The sequence below is a fragment of the Ursus americanus genome, chromosome 17, assembly GCF_024610735.1.
Source record: "Ursus americanus isolate L20-20 chromosome 17, mUrsAme1.1.p, whole genome shotgun sequence".
NCBI classification, from domain to species: domain Eukaryota; kingdom Metazoa; phylum Chordata; class Mammalia; order Carnivora; family Ursidae; genus Ursus; species Ursus americanus.
The window spans coordinates 47,351,318-47,373,895 of NC_142143.1; the positions used below are offsets into that span (position 1 = coordinate 47,351,318).

Consider the following 22,578-nt stretch of genomic DNA (forward strand, 5'->3'; position numbering starts at 1 on the left):
ACTAGAAGTAGAGTTAATCAGTAGGACCCAGCGTTTAAAATCTGAGTATTATTCTGTTACCTAATTTTGTCATGTATGTAAATATATATATGTGTAAATATATATTTTGAAAAACCACTAAAACCATATCTACTACTAGAAAAAGGTGTCCTCTATTTTTGTATTAAAAGATAGACTTCCAGCTATGTTAGAAAAATTAGCCATCTTCCAAGACTTAAAAAACCATGCCATCTTGGAAGATAAAAAAAAAAAAAAATCCAATACATGAAAAGTATTTGGATTTAACTTTAGACAACTAAGACATTCACACAACATATGCATGTCAGTCTCCTATACGGTCCTAGAGCCTGCAGTATTGTAATTTATTGTGAAACCATGTAACCAAATACTTAAATATATCCACAACATCTATACCACGGTAATGCATAGTACATAATATACTGACATCTCAAAATAGATCTATTACAGTTTTATGCAAATTATGGTATAAGATTATCACCTGCCACATTTTTGAAATGGCACCTTCATGTAACGTTCTATGTTAATGGACTAAAATCCTTACTGGTAATGATGTCTTATGCATTATCATCTGAACATTTGAAATCAAGCTGTTAATCTAATAACCACAGTATGTTATCAGTTAAAATCACTGCATATTCAGATGTTAAAGCAGGAAGTTATACAGCAGGAAAAGTATTTCTAATTCACAGTTTCAAAAATAAAGGGTGCAGTTTTCAAATATCTGATTGCTTAAATTGGTCAATTTAACAACTGCCTCCTTCAATACATGTAAACTATGTTTGCACAGCATTAGGAGATGTCTTTTATTTCGAAATTAGTTCTTACTGTTACAGGAGCACCACAAATTTGAAGGAAGAGGCTACAGTGTGAAATGAGCTCACTGAAGGATGTTAAATAAAATTTTAACTACAATATAAGGTACTGCAAAGCTTTGTTTCCCCCCAGCACAGACCCCTTAATCAGGAAAAGTAGTCAACACTTACCAAATACAATATGTAAATTAGCTCTACAAGAGGGGGGTATCTAACTCAACTAAAAGAAAATACTATATTAGCTAACAAACCTGTGATAGCTTCAGAATTTTCCTAAAAATAAAATTCAAAAGCATACACAGTATTTGTATCCTTCGATAAGGAATGCAGGGACCCAAAGGGAATGAAAGAAACATCTCGTTTTAAACATTTCTGAGTGGAAACACACACACACAAATGGGTAACTGAGAAAAACTGAGTACTTAAATATTCAAATTTTAAATGTGTAAGAAAATTTATAATAGAAAAAGTGGCAAACTGTTATTGTGACTTGATTTGCTGAAAACATCTGCAAATTCACACTGGCATTAAGAAAACCAAAGTTTCAAAAATTTACTCCTCTCTCTCTCTCTCTCTCTCCAGATATGTTTTCTGTGCAAAAATAAATATCTGAAAATTGCACTAATACAATAATACTTATTTTAACTTTTGTTATTATGAATAATCTGCACATGCTGCTTTACAGACAATACATATTTGTAAACTTGCTCATGCAAAATTAGTGTGCGCAACAGGGATATCGTTAATCCCCATACTTAAAAAATGATACCTTATTATCTTTTTTAAACTGCCGAACCCTTTGAAATGTAACAAATCTTACACAGATATTCTTGTCTGCCAGCTAAAAATCAATTTATGTTGCTGAAACAAAAAGTTATACAAGAAAAACATGGTTTTCATCTTGCAGAATTTTTGATTTTTAAAAGAAAATTTATAAAAGAAAGAAATTCATGGTCACAAAACTTTAACATTTTAATCCTAAACATTACAGGGTAAATAGATACTGGACCCTATCTCCATAAATCCTAACTTATAGTTTCCATTTTTTAAATGTTGCCCTAACCACTAAGACATTAGTGGTTTTACAACCTCTGGAGATTGTGGAAATACAGGTTTCTGAAAGAAATACTACAAAAACAACAATGGAAGAAAGCCAAACTGTCTCCGTGAAGGGGGAAAAAAAAATGGAACATTTTGAAGCCTTAAATACTTCTCTTTCCACGTCTTATGATTAACCTGTCAATTCAGTGCATCATATGGTCAATATAATGGTCCCCACGTTGAACAAACATCTAACTAGTGTCCATTGATTCCAAGTTAGTTGATGATGAATCTTTTTGGATACTTTCAAAGATGGCCGCCAGCTCAGGGTTAGAACTGATCTGTGACTGGAATTCACTCATCAGTGGACTCTTCTCTGCTTCTGGAATGGTTAGCAGTGCTGCTACTGCTCTCATGGCAGATCGCTTTAGTTCATCTTGCTTTTCAAACTCCTGCTTTACTGAGTTTGCCTTCACCTGTAACATTGAGTAAATTTATACTGTGTGTTATAAAGACAACTCGAACAAAATTTAAGCATGTAGAAACTTCTGGTAAATAAAGTAAAGCTATTGTTTTACAGGTCTAAAAGGTACATTCTACTCTAAACATAGTTATTTTTAAACTTTTCAGCAGTAGCCGTTCTTCCTTCAAGGGAACATTGGAAAGTCCAGAGCCATCATGGTTGAAACAAAGAATGGGACCCAGAGCCTTACCTACTTATCAAGTCCAACTCTGGCCTCCAAGAAACTACTCCTCTAGCTACCCTGTTTATTCATTACTCAAGAAGATCAGGTATTGACCTCTCTGTGCCTTAATATGTATAATTATTTTTATATGAAAAGTCCTGTTTCACCTTCTGAATCTAAAAATAATTCATTTTCAAGGTCCATTTTAAATGTCATCACGCTCACAGGAAGCTTTCTATGACTCCCACCTCTACCCATCTCCACCAGAATTCACCATTTTCTCTTCTGTGGTCCTATCCCATTTTACCCTGTATCAGTACTTCAACACATGTATCCTACTGTTATAACATTAAATAAAAGCTTTTAGGCATAGCATTTAACAATGCTAAGTTTTCTAAAACATCCAACAGGCTAACTTTTAAAACTAACTGCTACACAGGGTGCTAGCACGGTTAAATTTGGAGAACGAGAGTACAGAATCAACTAGGAATCTTGAATATACCAAGTCTGGCCTGAGGTGGTATCAGTCAATGATTACCTTAGTTGTGCATGTGGCACGTAATGGCTCAACAAGTCGGTCCAACCTCTGCAGTACTGCACTTGGACAAAGGGTGGAGAGTCTCACCAACATTAAAAATGTTAGCATCTATTAGAAATCAAAACAAATTTAGACTTTGCATTATTTTCTAAAGACAATATTCCAAATCCTCACGAAGTTTTTAGAGGAATGACTAGCATGTACCATAAAGTTTCAAACCCTATCTGAGGAATATTAGTTACAAGCATTAGATCTAACCTATAATGTGGTCCTAGAGTACAGAACTAACAGTGGTTCTCAGTCGTGGCTGCGCATTACCACCGCAGAGCTTTAGAAATACGACTAATTCCTCAGCCCCTTTCCCAGAGATTTTTACCTAACCTGTCAGGATAGGGCCATAGATAACAGTATTTTTTAAAAAGCTTGTGTGCACCAGAATGGAAAATCACTTAAAAAAAAAATAATTGAACTAGGAGAAAAGCTTTAAAATAAGTTTCTACTCTCTCAGCAGATATCAAAAAGACTGGTTATTCAGATTAATCCAGTAACCCATACTGAAACAGGAGGCTTCTACTACTTCTTTTGGAGCTTTGTTCATTGGATCCGGAGCATATGCTCAACTACTGTTCAGCTGCCGCTTTTGCTCTGTGTGACTAAAGGAAGGCCCCGAAGAGAAGACAATGCACTGATTTTTAAAATTACCCTTTTAGAGTCCATATTTAAAACAGACACGAGCAAATAAAACAAAGAGCAGTTATGAGTAAAGTTCATGCTGTAAAAATAAGAAGCAGTGTGATTTCTCTCTACTTGCTTCTACAGATTGCTTTGTGTGTGTGAAAGTCCTTTTGTGTTATCCTTTAACAAAACTTCCTATTAAGCCTATAATATATTGGAAAATAAAAATCCCTCATTCCAGTAAATAAAATGGTTACCACGTAGAACAGCTCTAAAGACAGCATAAAGAATGAGCTAAGACCATGCTGGAAGACTACTATCCAGTATTAGGACAAAAATATCACATTATATAAAGCAAAACTTGTCTGGATTCTTAAGGGAAAGCTCTAGAAACTATGCACTAAAGCAAGCTGGCACAGAGAATTTCTTAGAATTTTTATCCATAATGTAGACTTGACTTCCTCCTCCAATGCAGTTTCTGGATTTTTCCTGTATGTTAACTGATGTTACATTGCATCACTATTCCTTTTGCATATTACAGTTAATAACACACTAAAATCATAACAAGCAAATCAATTTTTCTTAACAAGAGTAAATTACAAGGGTGAAAGTCGCTATAGAGCAAAGTCTTCTAAAACAATCTATAAACAGGCACAAATATCTTACCTTAATATCGTAATGGTCCTTTAAACCATCTTCAACATGATTTAGAAATTCAAAGATATCTAGTCTATCAAGACAACTGTCTAAAAGTGTGTACATACACTCAAAAGCTGCCTTTCTAATATCCAGTCCATCATCAACTGTATGTTTAAATGGACCCATTTCTACCTGTTGAAACAAAAAAGAATGTGTGGATATACTTAGAAGTACAAGACAAGCTTAGATAAACAGTAATGTAACTAACTTACCTCTCTTATAAGCTCCTTTCTAACTTTTGTTTCATTATAAAGATGTGGCAGAACAGTATCTAGAAGATCCCTTATTAATGATGGTTTATTATGTGCTGCGGAATTGAATGTGACCAAGGCTACTCTTCTTACATTCAAATCTGGGTCTTCCAATGTTTTTAGGAAATCACCTGAAAATTAGAAGAAACATATAGTCATGGTAGGCATAAAATACATGTTTTTCTAAATGGGTAAGTTTGTTGTTGATATTGTTGTTTCTTCAATGCAGGGCATGGAAGAACATGATGATATAATAAGTGGACCACACAGCTGCTTCTGGCAATAGGTAAACTACCGACTAAACCCCCTTACATTCAGGCATGGTAACTGACTCTTGCAGCATTCTATAATGCAAAGCACATGGAGTGAGAAGCCCAAAAAGGTCCCTAATTCTACAGATACATTAAAAAAGGTAGGTTGCACAGAGAAGTGAAAGAGCCAGCAGCTACAAAAATAACAAAAATTATTCGACTCAGAGTTCAAAATTAACATTTTCACTAAAAGCAACAAAAACAGAATTAAAAATATCGAGTTCAAAATAAGATAAATAGGATGAGGACAGATCCACTGCTTGATAAACTGAATACTATTAACTAAGTATACAATTTATCAGATGATAAAGAGAAATGTGCATTCAAAATATTTTTATTTCTATCTTTAATGAAGAATACATGAACTGTCAAGAGGGTTAAAAATACAATAGGAGGAAACTGAAACCTAACACAGGACAAAAAGCAGAACTGAGTCTGGTTGTTCTTGCCAATGTGGGGAAGAAATTGTAGTGCAAATACGTTTGGAGTCACAGAGATGGCGATCCAAATCACTTCATTTGCCAACTGTATGACTTCTGGCAAGTTACTTTAGGCAAGAGCCTCAGTTTCTCAGTTTGCAAAATGAGAATTATAAACCTTTAAGGCTACATGAGTAGAATAAATTGCATGTATACTGCTGAACAGTGTCTGGGACATCCCTGGTATTCACATGGAGTTAGTGTTCGTCATTATGTAACATCAACCGTACAGTCAGCAATCTTTCGGAATACATAGGGGAAAAAAAAGAGGTGCCAAGACCTGAATGTACCACAATATCAATTTGAAAAAATGGGAAGGAAGTAATACTTTAGACACCATATACTGGTAAACTCAAGGCTGACCACCCAGGAACTTCTGATTACCAAAAGTGTTCCTGGAATCAAAAAGAATTTAAATATACCAGACTAAACGTTCTTACCCCTCTGTTTGCTTACAATTACTAAGACAGTAAATCAGAATGATTAGAATAAAGTATTTGCTTTCAGAAGAGCATCTAAAATATTGCTATTATTTTGGACAAATGGTGACATGCACAGGATTACCTATCCCCAACTCTTTGGTTTAGTTACTGTCATTTTTAAAAAGCTTCCTCGGTGGTTCTGATGTTCATACAGTCCCAAATAATACTAACATAGATCATACTTCAATGAGAACGACCATCTGCTCAAATAACTACACCAACGATACAAAATGGTTGACTTGTCAACGTGGAAATAGTCTCTAGATGTGGCCCAGGACTCTTCTCCTTTGTCCTATCTTGTACAATACAAAAAATGTCAAATATTTCAAAGTGGGGTGCCTGGGCGGCACAGTCAGTTGGTCAGGCGACTCATAGTTTCAGCTTGGGTTGTGATCTCAGGGTTGTGGGGTCAAGCCCTCTGTCAGGCAATAAGCTCAGGGCAGAGCCTGCTTGGGATTCCCTCTCCTTCTGCCCCTCCCACTCACACACTGGCTTGCTCGCCTGCTCTCAAAATCAATTAATCAAACTAAAAACAGGTGAGGAGAACAAAAGGAAAGAATCTTCCAGTTCAGACCTTCTTTATTTCTAGGTCCCAACAACAGCATCCATTTATCCCTATGTCCCTCTTATTCTGAATTGATAATCCATTTCTGTAATTCCTTTAAAATGTTTTTTTCCTTTCTGGCCTACTGCAAAATGGCACAAAACTACAAAGCTTCTTTGCCATTTCCCTCTGTCCTCTCTGCTGTTATCTCCATTGCTCTGTCTTCAAGAAAACACCAAACTAAGCTCTGAAGGTTTTTAGTATTACCAACTCTAGGAAAACTGATGATGAAAACAAAACAAGGAAGTTATAAAAGCATTAAAAATAATCCTAAAAGCTAATTCTTGTCCTCGTAGAAGTAGAGATAACCCTAGTCTCTCCTGGCCCTCTCTCTCTCAGTTCTACTGTTTTTTACTCTTATATTGTCTCCACGGATCTCCTTGGGTTGAAGGGCTTACAAATAAGAACAGAAAATTGGGGTTCTAACAGATCAAGATTAATTTCTATCTGGTAAGACCAAATATGTAGTTGACTCTAAAGACATCCCAGTGTATTTATTTGAAGTTATCAGATAATTTTGCAAACTATAAAGGATGATAGAATGTAAGTATGTAAGATCACACATTATCAATTATCTTTTTAATGAAACAATTACCAGACCCCTACAAGCATTTTATTTTAGTTCCTTGGTCATAATTTTAGTTGCTGACATTATTACTCAGCATGTTTATCTTTGTTTCCACTTACCTATGCAGTTCTTTAACAGGGGGTCAATTGGTTGTGGATGATCAGAAATCGTGAACTTCACAGCTGTAACCACGGAGCTTCGGGCATATGATGAGCCTAATTCCAAAGAAATTTTAAGTCTATTGGTATGTAAATCCATGGACATCTTTATCATTTTCAAACCACTTCAACTGACACCAATGTCCTCAATTCCTCAAAATTCTCTTAGGTCAAGAGGGGTGGTACTCATAAAACATAATCCCATTAGATTTCAAAAGAAATAATGTCTTCTGGGAGAGCAACAGTGGAGAATCTAGCTCTCTCAAAAGGGAAGTGTTTAAACCCATAAATAGCTTATAAGATCTTCAAGTGTTTTCTTAAAAAAGCAGTTTCTGAAGAAAGCAATGGCTAGTATTACCCACTACTTGGTCTAAAGGAGTTGACACTGGTAAATCTGAAAACAAAAGTCTTCTAGGATCCTTCATTTGAACTAAGTTCACTAATCTTAGTATTATAATTAGTACTACCAAGCTCCTTAGTATGTATTCACTCGAGACATTTGTCTTTTCCACATTTTAAAAGCATAACATTAAAATATAATGAACAACAGGCACTACAACAGATTTAACCATGATCTTATTACTCTATCCTTTTTAACAAAATGTCATTTGAATATGGCTCCACATTGCAGCATAAGGAAATAGGTTCTACATGTAACACAACACAGAAAGGCTTTAACTTCTGCATTAGGCATCTTTCAAGGTTACCAACCGCTAATAAAATTTTTTTTAAATAAGAAAATCTAGGTACCCACCTGATATCAAATACCCCTTAAGCCGTGGAAGGAGAGTTTCTGGATCAATTAGAGTGAGTTTCCCTAGACATTCAGCAACAACATTTCTGGTTCCTTCTTCTGCACACTCACAGTGCTTTAGCAGTAAGGCCCAGATGTTTTCAACATATGGTTTAAGGCCCACTACTGATGCAGAGCTAATAATTTCCTTCAAGGAATGAAGCAGAAGATACTGCCTTTTGGGCTGACTGGTTATTTCTTGTAAGACAAATGGCAGATACTCAGGAAGGTTGCCCACACTAATGCTGCCTAAAGCATACGAGGCGGCTGATTTAACTTCTTCACTAGGAGATGAGAAGGCTTCTAATATTACGGATTTTAGTTCCAGCTGCCCACTTAAGTCAATATGATGCCCAACTTCTCCGAGAGAAAGCAGAGCTAACAGACGAATGGAATCTGTAGACCTTGAGTTCTTGACATCTTGAATAAATTGACCTACTACAGCTGGTCCTTCTTTAGGGCATGCTCGAGTAAGGGCAGCTACACATTTGGCAATAGAATAGTAAGACTGCTTGTGAGTAAGAGCGGTGCTCTGAGAATAAACTGGACCAGTCAGCATGCGCAACAAATCCATGTATCCTAGATTGTTTGTTCCAGTGACAACCAAAGCTTGGAAAAAGTCTAGCATGGCGCTAAGAGCTCCCCCCTGTAATAAAGGTGATCTCACAAGTCCAATAAGTTCATTGAGAATGGATCCACTTATCTTTGAAAGGGAGGAGGGATACACTTTTGCCAGTGTGGTGAGGAAACTGATAGCCATCTGCGAAACGTGCATATCACTTTCACTGATAAGAGGTGGGAGCTCATCTAGAACTGCATCAATCATGGCAGCTGTCAAGCTGTCACTATAGTTTTTAATTAGAATATCTAGGGCAGAAAGGGTACCCAGTTTCAAAGCTCTCTGGTTTTTCCTGAGAAATGAAGCAAGGATAGGAACCCCTTCTCCCAGGACAGGCCTCAAATCTATCTTCAAAGGCGACCCGGCAATCAGTGTCAACGCCTTCACTGTAGTTAACCGGGTGATTTCATTCTTTAGTCTCTCCAAGAAAATCTGAAGTGTATTAGGCAAATCAGAACCCAAATTGTCTCCAAGGTTGCAAATAATTTGTCCCATACAGGAAATAGCCCTTTCCTTGACCTCCTGATCAATGTCAGCTGCTTTTAACCTCTTAATGGTACAGGTAAATAGATCTTTGATATAAGGAGTTGCATCAAACGAGGAAGGCTGATCTAAAGGACGAATTACTTTGACAAGCTGCTGGGTAACAAGAAGTGCTTCAGATGTAATCTTGTAAAATGGGTCTCCAACACAAGCCACCACTGGAGGGACCAAAGCCTGAACGTGAGGATGGAAGACTTGAGGAGAGTGGTTACAGAGGATTACATACAGACACGACAAGGCATCAATCTTCAAATTTGATGAGCTTGATTTATCATTCAGTGAGAAAATGATTCCTAAAAAGTCAACAAAAAAAGTCCAATAATTTTTATGTAGTTCTAGGAAAAAAAGAATTAAAAACTAATCCCTAAAATATTTATTAAAGTTTCTACTTCATCATACTATCTCTCTAAAGTAGTAGAAATTCCACAATCTATGATCAATATTAGAGCCAAAAATTTTAAGGTAAGATTTTAACCTTTTTACTTGAATTTCTAACTTTAAGTGTTCAAGATGGTTCTATGTGCAAATTAAGTTGTCACAGATTACCTTTTTGAAGGAAACAACCGTTTAAGCTTGTCGAAGACTAAATAAAGTCTATAATAAATCCCCAAAGTGATTTTAGTATTTCTTTCGTACCTGGTACAAGTACAGGAATGTGCTGCGTTAGAGCCCCAGGTAGTACATTTACCAGTTCAGTTAACATGTTAAAACAACACTGCCGGGTCTTCACACTTTTTTCTTTCATCTGTTTGTGCAGAGCTTTAACAATGTTGGGAACCTGTAATTATCACACACTCATTAGCTGGTTCAACTAGTATTTCCTCAGTACACTTACCACAAATTATTGGGGATGGGGGGAGAGGGAAGAATTTAACAAGACTGTTTGATACAAATTTTGTTGTACCTATTACATATGGTCTCTTGGAACTCTCTTTGCTTTATTCTGATAATAGAGAAAAGCTAACATTAGCTTTCTACAGAGCAAGAAAAGTCTTGATTAATTTTTAATTATGAAAGGCACAAGACTAAATAGAAATCAAATTTTCAACCAAAATTTTAGGAACATAATTTATAAATGGCTTTTTGAACAAAAACAGCATAGATATGTGTTTCAAAAGGGGGGGGGGCAAATTAGGAAAAAGAAACCATTAAATGAGTTTTCGTCTTTGCTCTCACAATGAAATAGGCCTCACTTCAAAATGTAGCTACAAGCAGCAAGGTTATGATTCAAAGACATCTGCTTCTAAACTTTCTAATGTTTTGTTAGTTGGTAAAACCTAAACGGAGTATTTACTAATCTTACGGATACAAAGATACATACAGACACATGCCTTATCGAAGTGATCTGAGAGCTAAAGACAAAAGAAAACTACCTAATTCACTACATCATCAGCATTTCCCATGTTTTTATCTGACTTCTATATACTTTCTCATTTCCTTCTACGACTAATCTTCAGTGTTCACCTTTAAGTTCACCATGATTTTTTTTTGTTAATGTGTGCTACCTGAAAGCAAGACAGATATGTACATCCTCCCTGGGTCAGTTGTTCAGTCCCTCTCAACATGTTTTTGTAATTAATAAAAATGAACAAATATGTATGCCATAGGGCTGCTGTAGGGATTATACAGAAGACAGGAAAATGCCTAGCATGCACTAACTATTCAATCAGTAGAAGCTACAGAGCTCTAATCTTTAGAATCTTAGATGTCCTGTAGTGAAAAATACCTATGCTAATTGTTATTAGTAAAATAAGTACTTACTACGTACTGGGCACTAGACTGTTTACTATAGATCATCTCATTTCTCACTACCGTGGGTAGACCATTCTAAGTAAATAGACTGTTATTACAAATGAGAAAAGTTTAATAAAATGACTACTTGTCCAGGATCACACAGCTAATTAGGAGTGAAACGAGGCATGAACACAAGTAGTGTGACTCCACAGCCCTAAGATTTCTCTGTTACCATCAATGATAATTTTACTGAATCTTAAAATTATTTTAATATTGCTTATCTAGTAAAATCAAGAATACCTCAAGTCTGAATAAACTAGTTACAAGTAACATAATATGAATGTACATAAACTACTACATAAACATATCCCACAAGTTTGCTTTTCTGAAGATGTTCTGGGATGTTCTGGTTCTCAGATTTCCATATAAAAAACGATTTTAAAATTTCGTATTTACAAGCATGACTTTCAACCACACTTTTAAACTGACCTGACTCTGAAGCATTGTTAAAGGTGTTTCTCCCTGCTCCATTGCATCAGGGTCACACAGCCAACTTTGTACAGGACGAGTTTGCTTCAAAAGAGAAAGGTATGCATGAAAAACATCTGCCTTTACATTCTCTTCACGCTCTTTAAATCTGGATATCAGTGCAGGAGAGACAGTCTTGTAGAATTCTGGAAGCATTTCATGCCTTGTGCTAACTACAGCGTCCAAGCACTTAGCAGCTGCACGTCTCACTTTCCAACTCATGTCATCGTCATCACTGTATTCATCATCGCTCCCTAAAGAGAAGTTTTAACGTTAACAGGCTATTAATTGTAAGCAAGTTTATCATTTAATACAGAAAGTGAACTGATACTCAGTTTTATAACTTAGCACTGACATACAGCAATAGTTTTATGTTTTTGTTTTTTTAATAGAGCTTTAAAAGAACAAGAAATTATACAAATTTACACACAAATTGATCTCTAAAGAAAATAATCATAACTTTTTAACTTATCACCTTCTCACTTATTATGGGTAATAAGCACCTTATCAATCTTTATAATGATTAACAAACAGTGAAACTTCTTTCCAACATAAATATTTGTAAAATCAGCCTTTTAAACAGCATGAATAGAAGTTCAAAGGACTCATTTGACATTATAGGAAAATCAATCAATCAAGGAGTTAATAAGATAAACCAGGAAATAAGATTAATGACTACAGATGAGGTGTTGAGAAAAGTATGGTTACCAATCCCAGGACATGCTGGAGAGAAAAAGAATCCTGACATCAGCTTTCTTTGTGGCTTTAAGGCTTTTCACTAAATTTGTTGATGGGCTACTAGGAAAAAATACGTATATTTCCAACCTTCCAATATATTCTCTTAAGGTAGTTTAAAGAAATTATACTTCCTCAATTACAAGAAAATTCTGGTAACAACAAAGCACCATGTAAAAACAAAACACCATCTTCTCCAAATTATTGTTAAATCTTAAAACAATATTCCAATGCTATCAATTCCATTTCACTTACGTATCCTTCATTAACTTTCATGTGTGTGAAATCTCTGAAAATTATTTCCTTCTAACACTCTAAGGCTGAATCAGTTGGGTAACAAAGTCAGGAGGATGGCAAAAATACTAGCAGTTCTCAGGACAGTCTAAAATTATCTAACAATAATTTTGTTATTCTTAGATAAGACTATAGCCCTGAAATGCTGATTCCTCACTAGGAGAAAAAGATGTTGTCTCTTCATTGGCTTATATTGCAATTAGCTTAGTGACAGCTAAATGGAGCCAGCTATGCCTTAAAAAAATCCTAGGATTATATAATAAATTTTCCCAATCTCCAGAAGGTTTAATTTCATCATGGCACATTATGGGAAAACCCAACAAAATACTACTAAGCCCAAGGCATTTGATTTATTCACCAATACATATGTGAATAAAAATTAAAAAGTACTGTATCAAAATGCACTATTTAAAAGCTAATAAATGAAGTTTTTTCCATGGCAACCCAACTATGGGAATTATTTTGCAGAAATATACTTTGTTGAAAAAAGGGTTACTGAAACATTAAATACCCTAATCACTGAAATTATGTTGCTTTTATGTTACAATAACATTATGGTAGAAAGGCAGATTAGGTATAATCCATGCAAACAGATAAAACAGCTGAAGGACTTGGTTATTCAACATAAGTACTTGGCACACTAAAAACCATCGAAAACAGGAATACTGATTTACTGCTACTGCCTTTTTCAAAGGATATTCTGTTATAACCCCTTCAATAATACAGCACATTTACTGAGTGTCTTCTGTATGTCAAGCACTATCCTAGGCACTGGAATAAAACAGTCAATAGAAAGGCTGAAAGTCTGTCTTCATGAAACTTACATCCCAGTGGGTGGAAAATAATTACAATATGTCAAATGGGATTAGTTATAAAAGAAAATAAAAACGTTGAGAAGGAAGAATATAAGGGGAAAGCCCTGAGATGTGAGACTGAATGAAGGGGATGTATGAAAGTAATTAGGTATACCCCAAAGTTTTTGGCCTGAGAAACTAAGACGAAGGTGCCATTCTGTGATAGAAAAGGCTGGTTAAGCAGGAGAGGGGGAAGGGGTGAGAAGATTTTTAGACACCTAAGCAGTAAGTCAATTAACCAAGTGTATATACAAACTTGAAATTCACAGGAAAGATCTGGAATAAAGAAAAAATTTGAGTTTTCTGCATACTGATATTAAACTCAGGAGACTAAATGAGATTAACAGGAATATAAGAGTATCACAGAGACGTCCAAGCCCTGGAAAACTCCAAAGTTTAGTGATCAGGATTATGAAGAGCAACCAGTAGAGAGACCAAGAAGGAGTCATCACAAAAATAGGACTAATATCATCACAAAACAGGACTAATACCAGGAGAGTGTGGTATCCTGGAAATTAAATAAAGAAATGCTGCTGATCTAATAGGCAAATATCGGAGGTCAGTGGTGATCCTTCAATCACTGAAAGACTGGATTCATGACAGAAGGAGAAAAAGGAATTGGAGAGCATTCTTTTGAGTTCTGCTGTAGGAGAAACCGGGCAGTAGCTGCCAGACTATAATATCAGGTTAAGAGGGATTTTTTGTAGTTTGTTTTCTTTTTAAAAGATAAATGAAATTATAGACTTTGGAGGAATGTAAATTCATTCAAAGAATCAAATTTAAAAGGATGAAAAATATCAGGAAATCCACCAACCCACATACCTTGTAACTTACCCATTTAATTATCTCCACTATGATTCTTTTAATACAAGCAGAAACAACTAAACACAAGCAACCTCTATGTCCTTGAAAGTGCTATTCCTTTCCAGAGTAAATACTACAAATCATAGCATGACATCAATCTTAGGAGCCTCAGAAATGTTTAGATGATTCATGAAAGTTAAATGGAGCCTCAAACAATATTTAGGATTTTTCATCAAAGTATGCATAAACCCAACCAAACCGCTGAATATGTATATCTACCATACAGTTTTAAAATAACATTCATTTCCTCTACAAAGGCAAGAGAAACAAAAGCAAAAATGAACTTGTGGGACTTCATCAAGATAAAAAGCTTCTGCACAGCCAAGGAAACAGTCAAAAAAACTAAGAGGCAACCCACGGAATGGGAGAAGATATTTGCAAATGACACTACAGATAAAAGACTGGTATCCGAGATCTACAAAGAACTTCTCAAACTCAATACACGAGAAACAAATAAACAAATCAAAAAATGTGCAGAAGATGTGAATAGACACTTTTCCAATGAAGACATACAAATGGCTAACAGACACATGAAAAAATGTTCAAAATCATTAGCCATCAGGGAAATTCAAGTCAAAACCACACTAAGATACCACCTTACGCCAGTCAGAATGGCAAAAACTGACAAGGCAGGAAACAACAAATGTTGGAGAGGATGTGGAGAAAGGGGATCCCTCCTACATTGTTGGTGGGAATGCAAGTTGGTACAGCCACTCTGGAAAACAGTGTGGAGGTCCCTTAAAAGGTTAAAAATTGAGCTACCATATGATCCAGCCACTGCACTACTGGGTATTTACCCCAAAGATACAGACGTAGTGAAGAGAAGGGCCATATGCACCCCAATGCTTATAGCAGCATTGTCCACAATAGCTAAATCGTGGAAGGAGCTGAGATGCCCTTCAACAGATGACTGGATTAAGAAGTTGTGGTCCATATATACAATGGAATATTACTCAGCTATCAGAAAGAACGAGTTCTCAACATTTGCTGCAACATGGACGGCACTGGAGGAGATATGCTAAGTGAAATAAGTCAAGCAGAGAAAGACAACTATCATATGATTTCTCTCATCTATGGAACATAAGAACTAGGATGATCAGTAGGGGAAGAAAGGGATAAAGAAAGGGGGGGTAATCAGGAGGGGGAATGAAACATGAGAGACTATGGACTATGAGAAACAAACTGAGGGCCTCAGAGGGGAGGGGGGTGGGGGAATGGGATAGGCTGGTGATGGGTAGTAAGGAGGGCACGTATAGCATGGTGCACTGGGTGTTATACGCAACTAATGAATCATTGAGCCTTACATCGGAAACTGGGGATGTACTGTATGGTGACTAACATAATATAATAAAAAATCATTAAAAAAAAAAAAGATATGGTCCATATATACAATGGAATATTACTCAGCTATCAAAAAGAACTAGTTCTCAACATTTGCTGCAACATGGACGGGACTGGAGGAGATAATGCTAAGCGAAATAAGTCAAGCAGAGAAAGACAACTATCATATGGTTTCACTCATTTATGGAACATAAGAAGTAGGAAGATTGGTAGAAGAAAGGGAAGAAGAAGGGGGGGTAATCAGAAGGGGGAATGAAGCATGAGAGACTATGGACTCTGAGAAACAAACTGAGGGCTTCAGAGGGGAGGGGAGTGGAGGAATGGAAGAGGCTGGCGATGGATATTGAGGAGGGCACGTATTGCATGGTGCACTGGGTCTTATACACAAGTAATGAATCATGGAACTTTACGTCAAAAACTAGGGATGTACTGTATGGTGACTAACATAATTAAAAAAAAAAAAAAGCTCCTTACAGAAAAAAATAAAAATAAAATAACATTCATTTCCCTCCTTATAAAAACCCTTTGCAGAAAATCTGAATAAAGAACAAAATTCTCTTGGCTAGCAGTTTTAAATGTACTAGTAAATTTTTTTTTTCTGTGTATTTAAAAAAATAAAACTGGGACATAATTTTGTTATCTACTTTTTCCACTCAACTTATTAATAACTGCTTTAGTATTTTTCTAGATTCTGAAAATGTGGCACAGCAGTTCAATACATGGATGCCCTATAATTTATCTAATCAAGTTGCTATAGTTGAATATTGAGGTCATTTCCCCTTTCACTAGGAAAGGATCATCTCCATCTATAACACTGGGTCTTTCACAAAAATTTAACAAATTCCTTCTATTTAATCTGAAATACCTTGGTCATCATCGTCACCACCATCTGCATCCATGGCATTTTCATCTTCATCTTCATCATCATAATTATAATTTGGATCATAGGTAAGATATTTAAGACAAATATTTATAATAGTAGAAACATGAGGATATACTTCCTTAGGACATCTGAAGAAGAAAGTAAAAGCTGCCTTGAATATCTGTACTGCTCTTCTTGATTCACTATCTGACATGTTTTGTTACCAGATTTTTTTCTTCCCTTTAACACGGCATAGGAAAAGTGGTTCTCAGCCTTTCAATACCAATGACTCCAAATATTTTAAAAATATTTACTTTTCAAATTACACTTAATTTTGAGATGAACAATTCCCATTTTAACATCTCTGAAGTCAGGATGGTTCTTACAATAACTGATATATCATGGTTAATGGGGGGGTAGTACAGAGAGAAATCTGTATATGCTCTATCTTCTCAACCTAAGACTAGAAGACCAAGTCCAAGCGAATGTGCTCTTCAGCAACTAGGACTGTTTGTGAAAATGCCAGTGCACATACTTCTAGGCTTGGTCTTCTAGCTATATGCTAAGAGACAGAACACAGAAATGCCCCACAATAATGGAATAATTTATGTTTCTCAATTAAAAGAACAGAAACGAATCCCACAGTTTGATTTTAAAAATTTGGTGTGACCATAAAGCTTCTTCTTAAAACCATGAGTGGAGCAAGGGATTACTGCAGATACCAACCGGTGAAGTCTCAAGACACTATGCTCTACCAGACTGTCAATTCTAGCCAAAGGCAAAAAAATCTGCTCCTCAGCCAGTATGGCCTGCCTAACACATAAACAAGGATTTTCTTACTAGAATCAAGGTTTCCAAATTGAGATTCACTGCCCTAGCAAAATGGATGTGACAAACTTCGAAAAAAATGTTGGAAAGATATAAAATTCACTATATATTTTTGGCCAGGTAATTAATTTACCCTGATGCTCTTTAAGATAGTAACTACATTATTAAATTAAACCAAAAGACAACCATAAATACCTTTCCAAATTCTTTCAAGTCCTAACAATGAGAAGAAAACATTTCAAAATAAATATAAGGACCATATTTTCAAATATAAGATCACATCTACTTCAAATACTGCACTGGTTATCAATTACTGTTTAATAAAAATTTAATCTAATCAAACACATCTGAAACCAAGACTCATCCTGGCTGTCAGTAAAATAACCCATTTCTCCCACCTACTCTAGATCTTAATTATTACTCTCTTCTTAAGGGAAAATTTTATTTGAATATAGAGATCCTAAAAACTTACCTTCTCACAAATGACTCAAAGGCTTGAATGCAGTACTCTCTTAATTCATCGTCATCTACATTACAAAATTTTACCACCAAAGGAATTATCTTTTCAAGATATTCACCTAAGAAAAACATACTGGTTCTTAAAAACATTCTTTTTTTTTTTTTTTTTAATTAAAGAAAATTTTGAACTATTTAAACATTTCTTACCTATTCTATGACCAGCTTGCCTACTAATTGCAGCAATACACTGTATGTAGGTTCTTGTTGTTGACATGGAATCATTTTTGGACAATTCTGACAACAGATGTTCAATCAGATCTACAAAAACTATATTTCCACAGCTCATAACCAGATGGCCAAGAGCAATAATGGTTCTTTTCCTCACTGCAAGTCTAGGGCTGGTCAACTGGGGGAGCAGACAGGTCAGAATTGAAGGATGGAAATTAACAAGAAGTCCTCCTTGCCTTAAAATAAAATAAAAAAAGAAAGAAAACCATAAATCAATTCAAGATGTCTGGGCACTACTGAAATGTCCAGCCTCTGACCTCAATGTATTCAAAGAGTAAACATTTAGATGACACTAATCCAAATTCAGAATTAAAGTAAAACTAAATTCTTACTCTCCCTGCCAACCCAACTGAAAAGTTAAGTAAAGGCAGTTTTGAAATCTGTATCCCCAATTTCACTTCTAGAATCTAGAACCATATCCCCATCTATAAGATATTCAACCAACAAGCTTGAGAATACATCAAAAAACCAATGGTCTTGTCACTTTTCCCATTCCCAGATCTCTGAAGTGTTTTCTCTATTAATAGCTTTTTCTCTATGATAGCTTTCTAGAAGTTCTTAACCCTTAAAATCTCAAAACCTCTTGACTGCCTCCTCTCCCTATGGTCTTTCCTGAACCTATCTATGTACTAAGTTGCATTGATCCTGTTGGTCCAACCCTCTCTTCCCAATCATTTCACATGTGCAGTTCAGGGAGTCAATAGCAGTTAAACATCTATGTGCCAGGACCCTGAAACTGATCCAGTAACACACAGGACAAAAAGTCTACCTGAATATTTACTACCTATGAATTTTAAGTATAAATTCCTCACCCTCTTCAACATGACCACAACCTATGAAAATGATTTCCTACTACTTTTCTATTCATTCTATATATTCTGGAAAATGAGAATACAAGATGTTTATGCTGATATATTCTAAGCCTGGGCAGAGACACCTGTGCCCTACCCATTCTTCAAAACTAAATTCAAATGTCATTCTTTCCATAACAAACTTTCTTGGAATCTTCCATTTTAAACCCCAGAACACACAGTCTCAGTATTTAATCCCATTTTTGTTCTTATCTCCTATAGTAAAGTATAAGTTCTTGTGTGTGCCAGGATGACAGCTCTTACCTTTTACTATAAATATGTACCATATGAAGGCACTCATTATTTTCAAGCTGCAGTGAATCAGGCACAAATAATACATAAACAATGAAGACATATAATGATTTTGAGAATTAGGGATAAACGGAAACTGACAGGTCTTTTAAGGTATTCTCCCCCTTAGAGTTGTTTATATCTTCCTATCTTCCCAAGTTTGACTTTCAGGGGAAAGCAAACAAGGAACAAATGTATAAAGCCAAGCTCCCTCCTCCCCAAACATGCAGTATAATCATGGTTGCTGAAATTTACACCATTATTTTAACTGGAAAATTTGCGACTCCTACCAGCACATCTCTTATTTAACAGAGAAATCACTGTAATCAAAATATAAGAGTAAAGCAAAACAAAAACCGTGCGGAAATATTCAAGTCACAAATTTTATTACTTTTCAAAACTACAAAAAAATGCCTGCTGTGCAATATTATGTGATAAATATAATTAGCTTATTTCTCCCCTTACCACTACCCACATATTTATAAAAGAGCCACAATTTAAACATGGACAATTTTAGACCAAATTATATTTATCAAAAGGTGTTTTTAATAAACGCACATAATTTTTGTATTACAAATAATGCAAATGACGGGCATGTTTACCTGCTCAACATATCAGCCATAATATCCAAGGCTTCCAGCTGAACAGAGACATCTTCCTGCTTCGCTATTGCACTGGTAAGACGTCCAGTAATCTTTTTACATACATTAGCAGCTAATGCAGAGCCTGCATGAATAATAAACCAAGAATAATTTCAAGGCAAGTATACTGACTCTACCTTATATTCATGGTGGTTACCAGATAATCAACAACTCTGAACTTGATGATAATCGAGACTTAAGAGAGCCATGTCAGAAAAACAAGTATTTCAAAATTGTTTTTAACAAAATAATTTATTAGACTTATACAGGAATAAGAGATAATAACTGCAGAAGGAATACATGACACAGGCAAAACAATAATGATTCAACAGACCCTACTGGACAACTACTTCTATATACTGACATGACTGCTAACTATGGAGTCAGTAGTACCTACAGTGTTTGCACCTCTAGACTGGGAAGCAGAAATCAATTTTCTTCTACTTGAATACTCTTTACTAGCAACCTAGACTTTTTAAAATTTCAGTGAATTAAAAACCAAATATATTCTGAGCTCTAACAACATGATCTCTTAAAAAAGAGAGCTGTAAACCTTTAAGATCCTTCCTATTCCAATCCAAAGATTCCAAAACTTCATTATGATGAACTAGAAATGCTGTTCCAGAGAACTCAAAAATCAAGGTTATTACTATTTTGAAGTAGATTTGTCTTGTTACTGGCAAATGGGAGAAAAAAGGAATAAGAAACAAATCTGAATGGTTAACAGAATTCTTGTTAGAACCAGAAATCAGCTAAAAACAAACGTGTTTCAATGAAAAGAAATGAGAAAAATGCCAATATAACCAATACAGTTATAAGAAATGTTTTTTGAAATAATAAGAATAAAGTAACACTGGTAAGAAACAGTTGAAAACCATCAGCTTTGGATTAAAAGATAATGGAGGATTTGAATCTTCACCCAAACAGGTAATCACAGCTTTGGGTGCATTAACCTAATCTCTCTGCATTTCAGTTCCTTCATCAATAAACTAGGAATATTAAGACCTCCCATATGGCTGACGTTTGGATTAACTGAAATAATACACACGTATCATCTAGCATGACAGCTAGCATAGCAAAAGATTAATATATATTTGTTAAGTAAATGAGTAAAAACTATATACTTAGACTACATACACTACTACCAGTCTACATCTTTCCATGAAATAGATAATAATTTCACTCCATCTGTAGATAAGACCATCAATAACTTTAGCCTGCTGATTTTAGCCGACAGCTAAATCAATTAGTCAACATCAATTCTAAAACTTGCACTACCTAAATATTTGTGTCAGAGGCCAAAATCTAATTGACAAATTCATTAATTGCCGTTTTAAATTTAAATTACCAAAGAAGCTATAGAGTCAGCCTTAATAAAGATACTAGTCATGGTACATACAACAATAAAAACATCTTGCTATTCCTACGAGATACTTAAATTCAATCAAAATAATATTCATTTAAAACTGAAAACTGAATTTATTTTCAAGCAAAAATAAGACTCCCGGACTTTTCCCTCCTTATCTGTTCAAAGAGATGCTTACAAAGATCCTTTGATAGACACCGCTCTCCCTCCCTGGCCAGGAGGAAAAATAGCTCCATGTAAAATGGAACTAGGAAGAAAAAAGTGCTCTTGCTTACCACTGGAAGCTGGAGGAAGTTCTCCAATTACTGTTTTAAGGCCAATACTTGAAATATCTCGAAGTTGTTCCTTATCAGAAAGCATGTTAGTGCAGAGGGTATCTACAATGGTCTCTACTTGGTATTCTTTCACTTTACTCACTAAGGGGCCAAGACTGTAATATAAAATAGAAAAAAAAATTTTAATTTACATTAAATATAAAAACAGAAAAACAGACAAAAGCATTAATTTTTTCTGCCTAGCAACTATCAACACAAAGTAAATGCACTATACCTGTATCACAGATAGTATATGAATAAGGTTTTAAAACAAATTTGGATTGAGAAGCTCCCTGCAGTTGGTTTCCAGTGTTTCCCCACTCATTTCCACCATGGTATCATGAAACTTAAGATGCTTTTACCCCTCCCAATCCTTCATATACGCAAAACATTTTTTAGTACTAAAAAGGCTAATTAGGAGTCTGCTCCTAACAAAGATCCTATGGTTTACCTGAAATAGCAATTCCATCCAATATGTCACTTTGCCAACTCTGACCCTGCCTTCCTCCTATCCTCTATCACCAACTCCACCTTCTGAACCAAAAGAATGTGCATTCCTTTTATTTCCCTGTTTAAAATTTAAAAGCATCGAACCATTGGTTGCAAAAAGCAAACAAGTTAGTACTACTCTGTGTTCCCAAAGAACCTCGGACAGTCCTTTCATATTAGTGTTTTGTACTATTATTATAGGTTTGCATGTAGGTCCATTGATTGAGGAGGGAGAAAAGTTCTTCCTTCATGTTCTTCCCATAGAGTTTAGCACACAGATGTTTCGTGCATGAATTTCTATTGAAGAGCCATTGTATTCAAGACTGTACTGAATAAGAAAAGTAAGGTCCCTATCTTCAAATATTTACCACTGGTTGATGAGGTTAAGGAATTCACAAAGCTATTTTAGAAATGAATTGAAGGCATGCACTACTCTGCACAATTTCTTTTTAAAAACTCTTAAATTCAATGTTAGTATTTAGAGGACAGAAGACTGCACCTAAGGGACAGATATTTAGGTACTAGGCTTATGGGATATTGTTAGAAAAGAAGAGCATTT

The 22,578-nt window shown here is 35.4% G+C and overlaps 1 protein-coding gene across 1 annotated transcript in view; it reads right to left on the reverse strand.

Annotated features, from left to right (window-relative positions):
• Positions 1-333: 333 nt before the first annotated feature.
• Positions 334-22,578, reverse strand: part of CAND1 (cullin associated and neddylation dissociated 1) — a 43,218-nt gene continuing 20,973 nt past the window's right edge. Inside the window, exons 3-15 of the mRNA XM_045789637.2 lie at positions 21,492-21,646; positions 19,812-19,935; positions 17,987-18,243; positions 17,793-17,898; positions 16,496-16,641; positions 11,504-11,796; positions 9,917-10,058; positions 8,080-9,573; positions 7,287-7,382; positions 4,685-4,854; positions 4,440-4,604; positions 3,099-3,206; positions 334-2,350 (exon numbers count right to left, since the gene is read on the reverse strand). Of these exons, the coding sequence (XP_045645593.1) occupies positions 2,126-2,350; positions 3,099-3,206; positions 4,440-4,604; positions 4,685-4,854; positions 7,287-7,382; positions 8,080-9,573; positions 9,917-10,058; positions 11,504-11,796; positions 16,496-16,641; positions 17,793-17,898; positions 17,987-18,243; positions 19,812-19,935; positions 21,492-21,646 (3,481 nt within the window). The 3' untranslated portion in view covers positions 334-2,125. The remainder of the gene's footprint in view (positions 2,351-3,098; positions 3,207-4,439; positions 4,605-4,684; positions 4,855-7,286; positions 7,383-8,079; positions 9,574-9,916; positions 10,059-11,503; positions 11,797-16,495; positions 16,642-17,792; positions 17,899-17,986; positions 18,244-19,811; positions 19,936-21,491; positions 21,647-22,578) is intronic.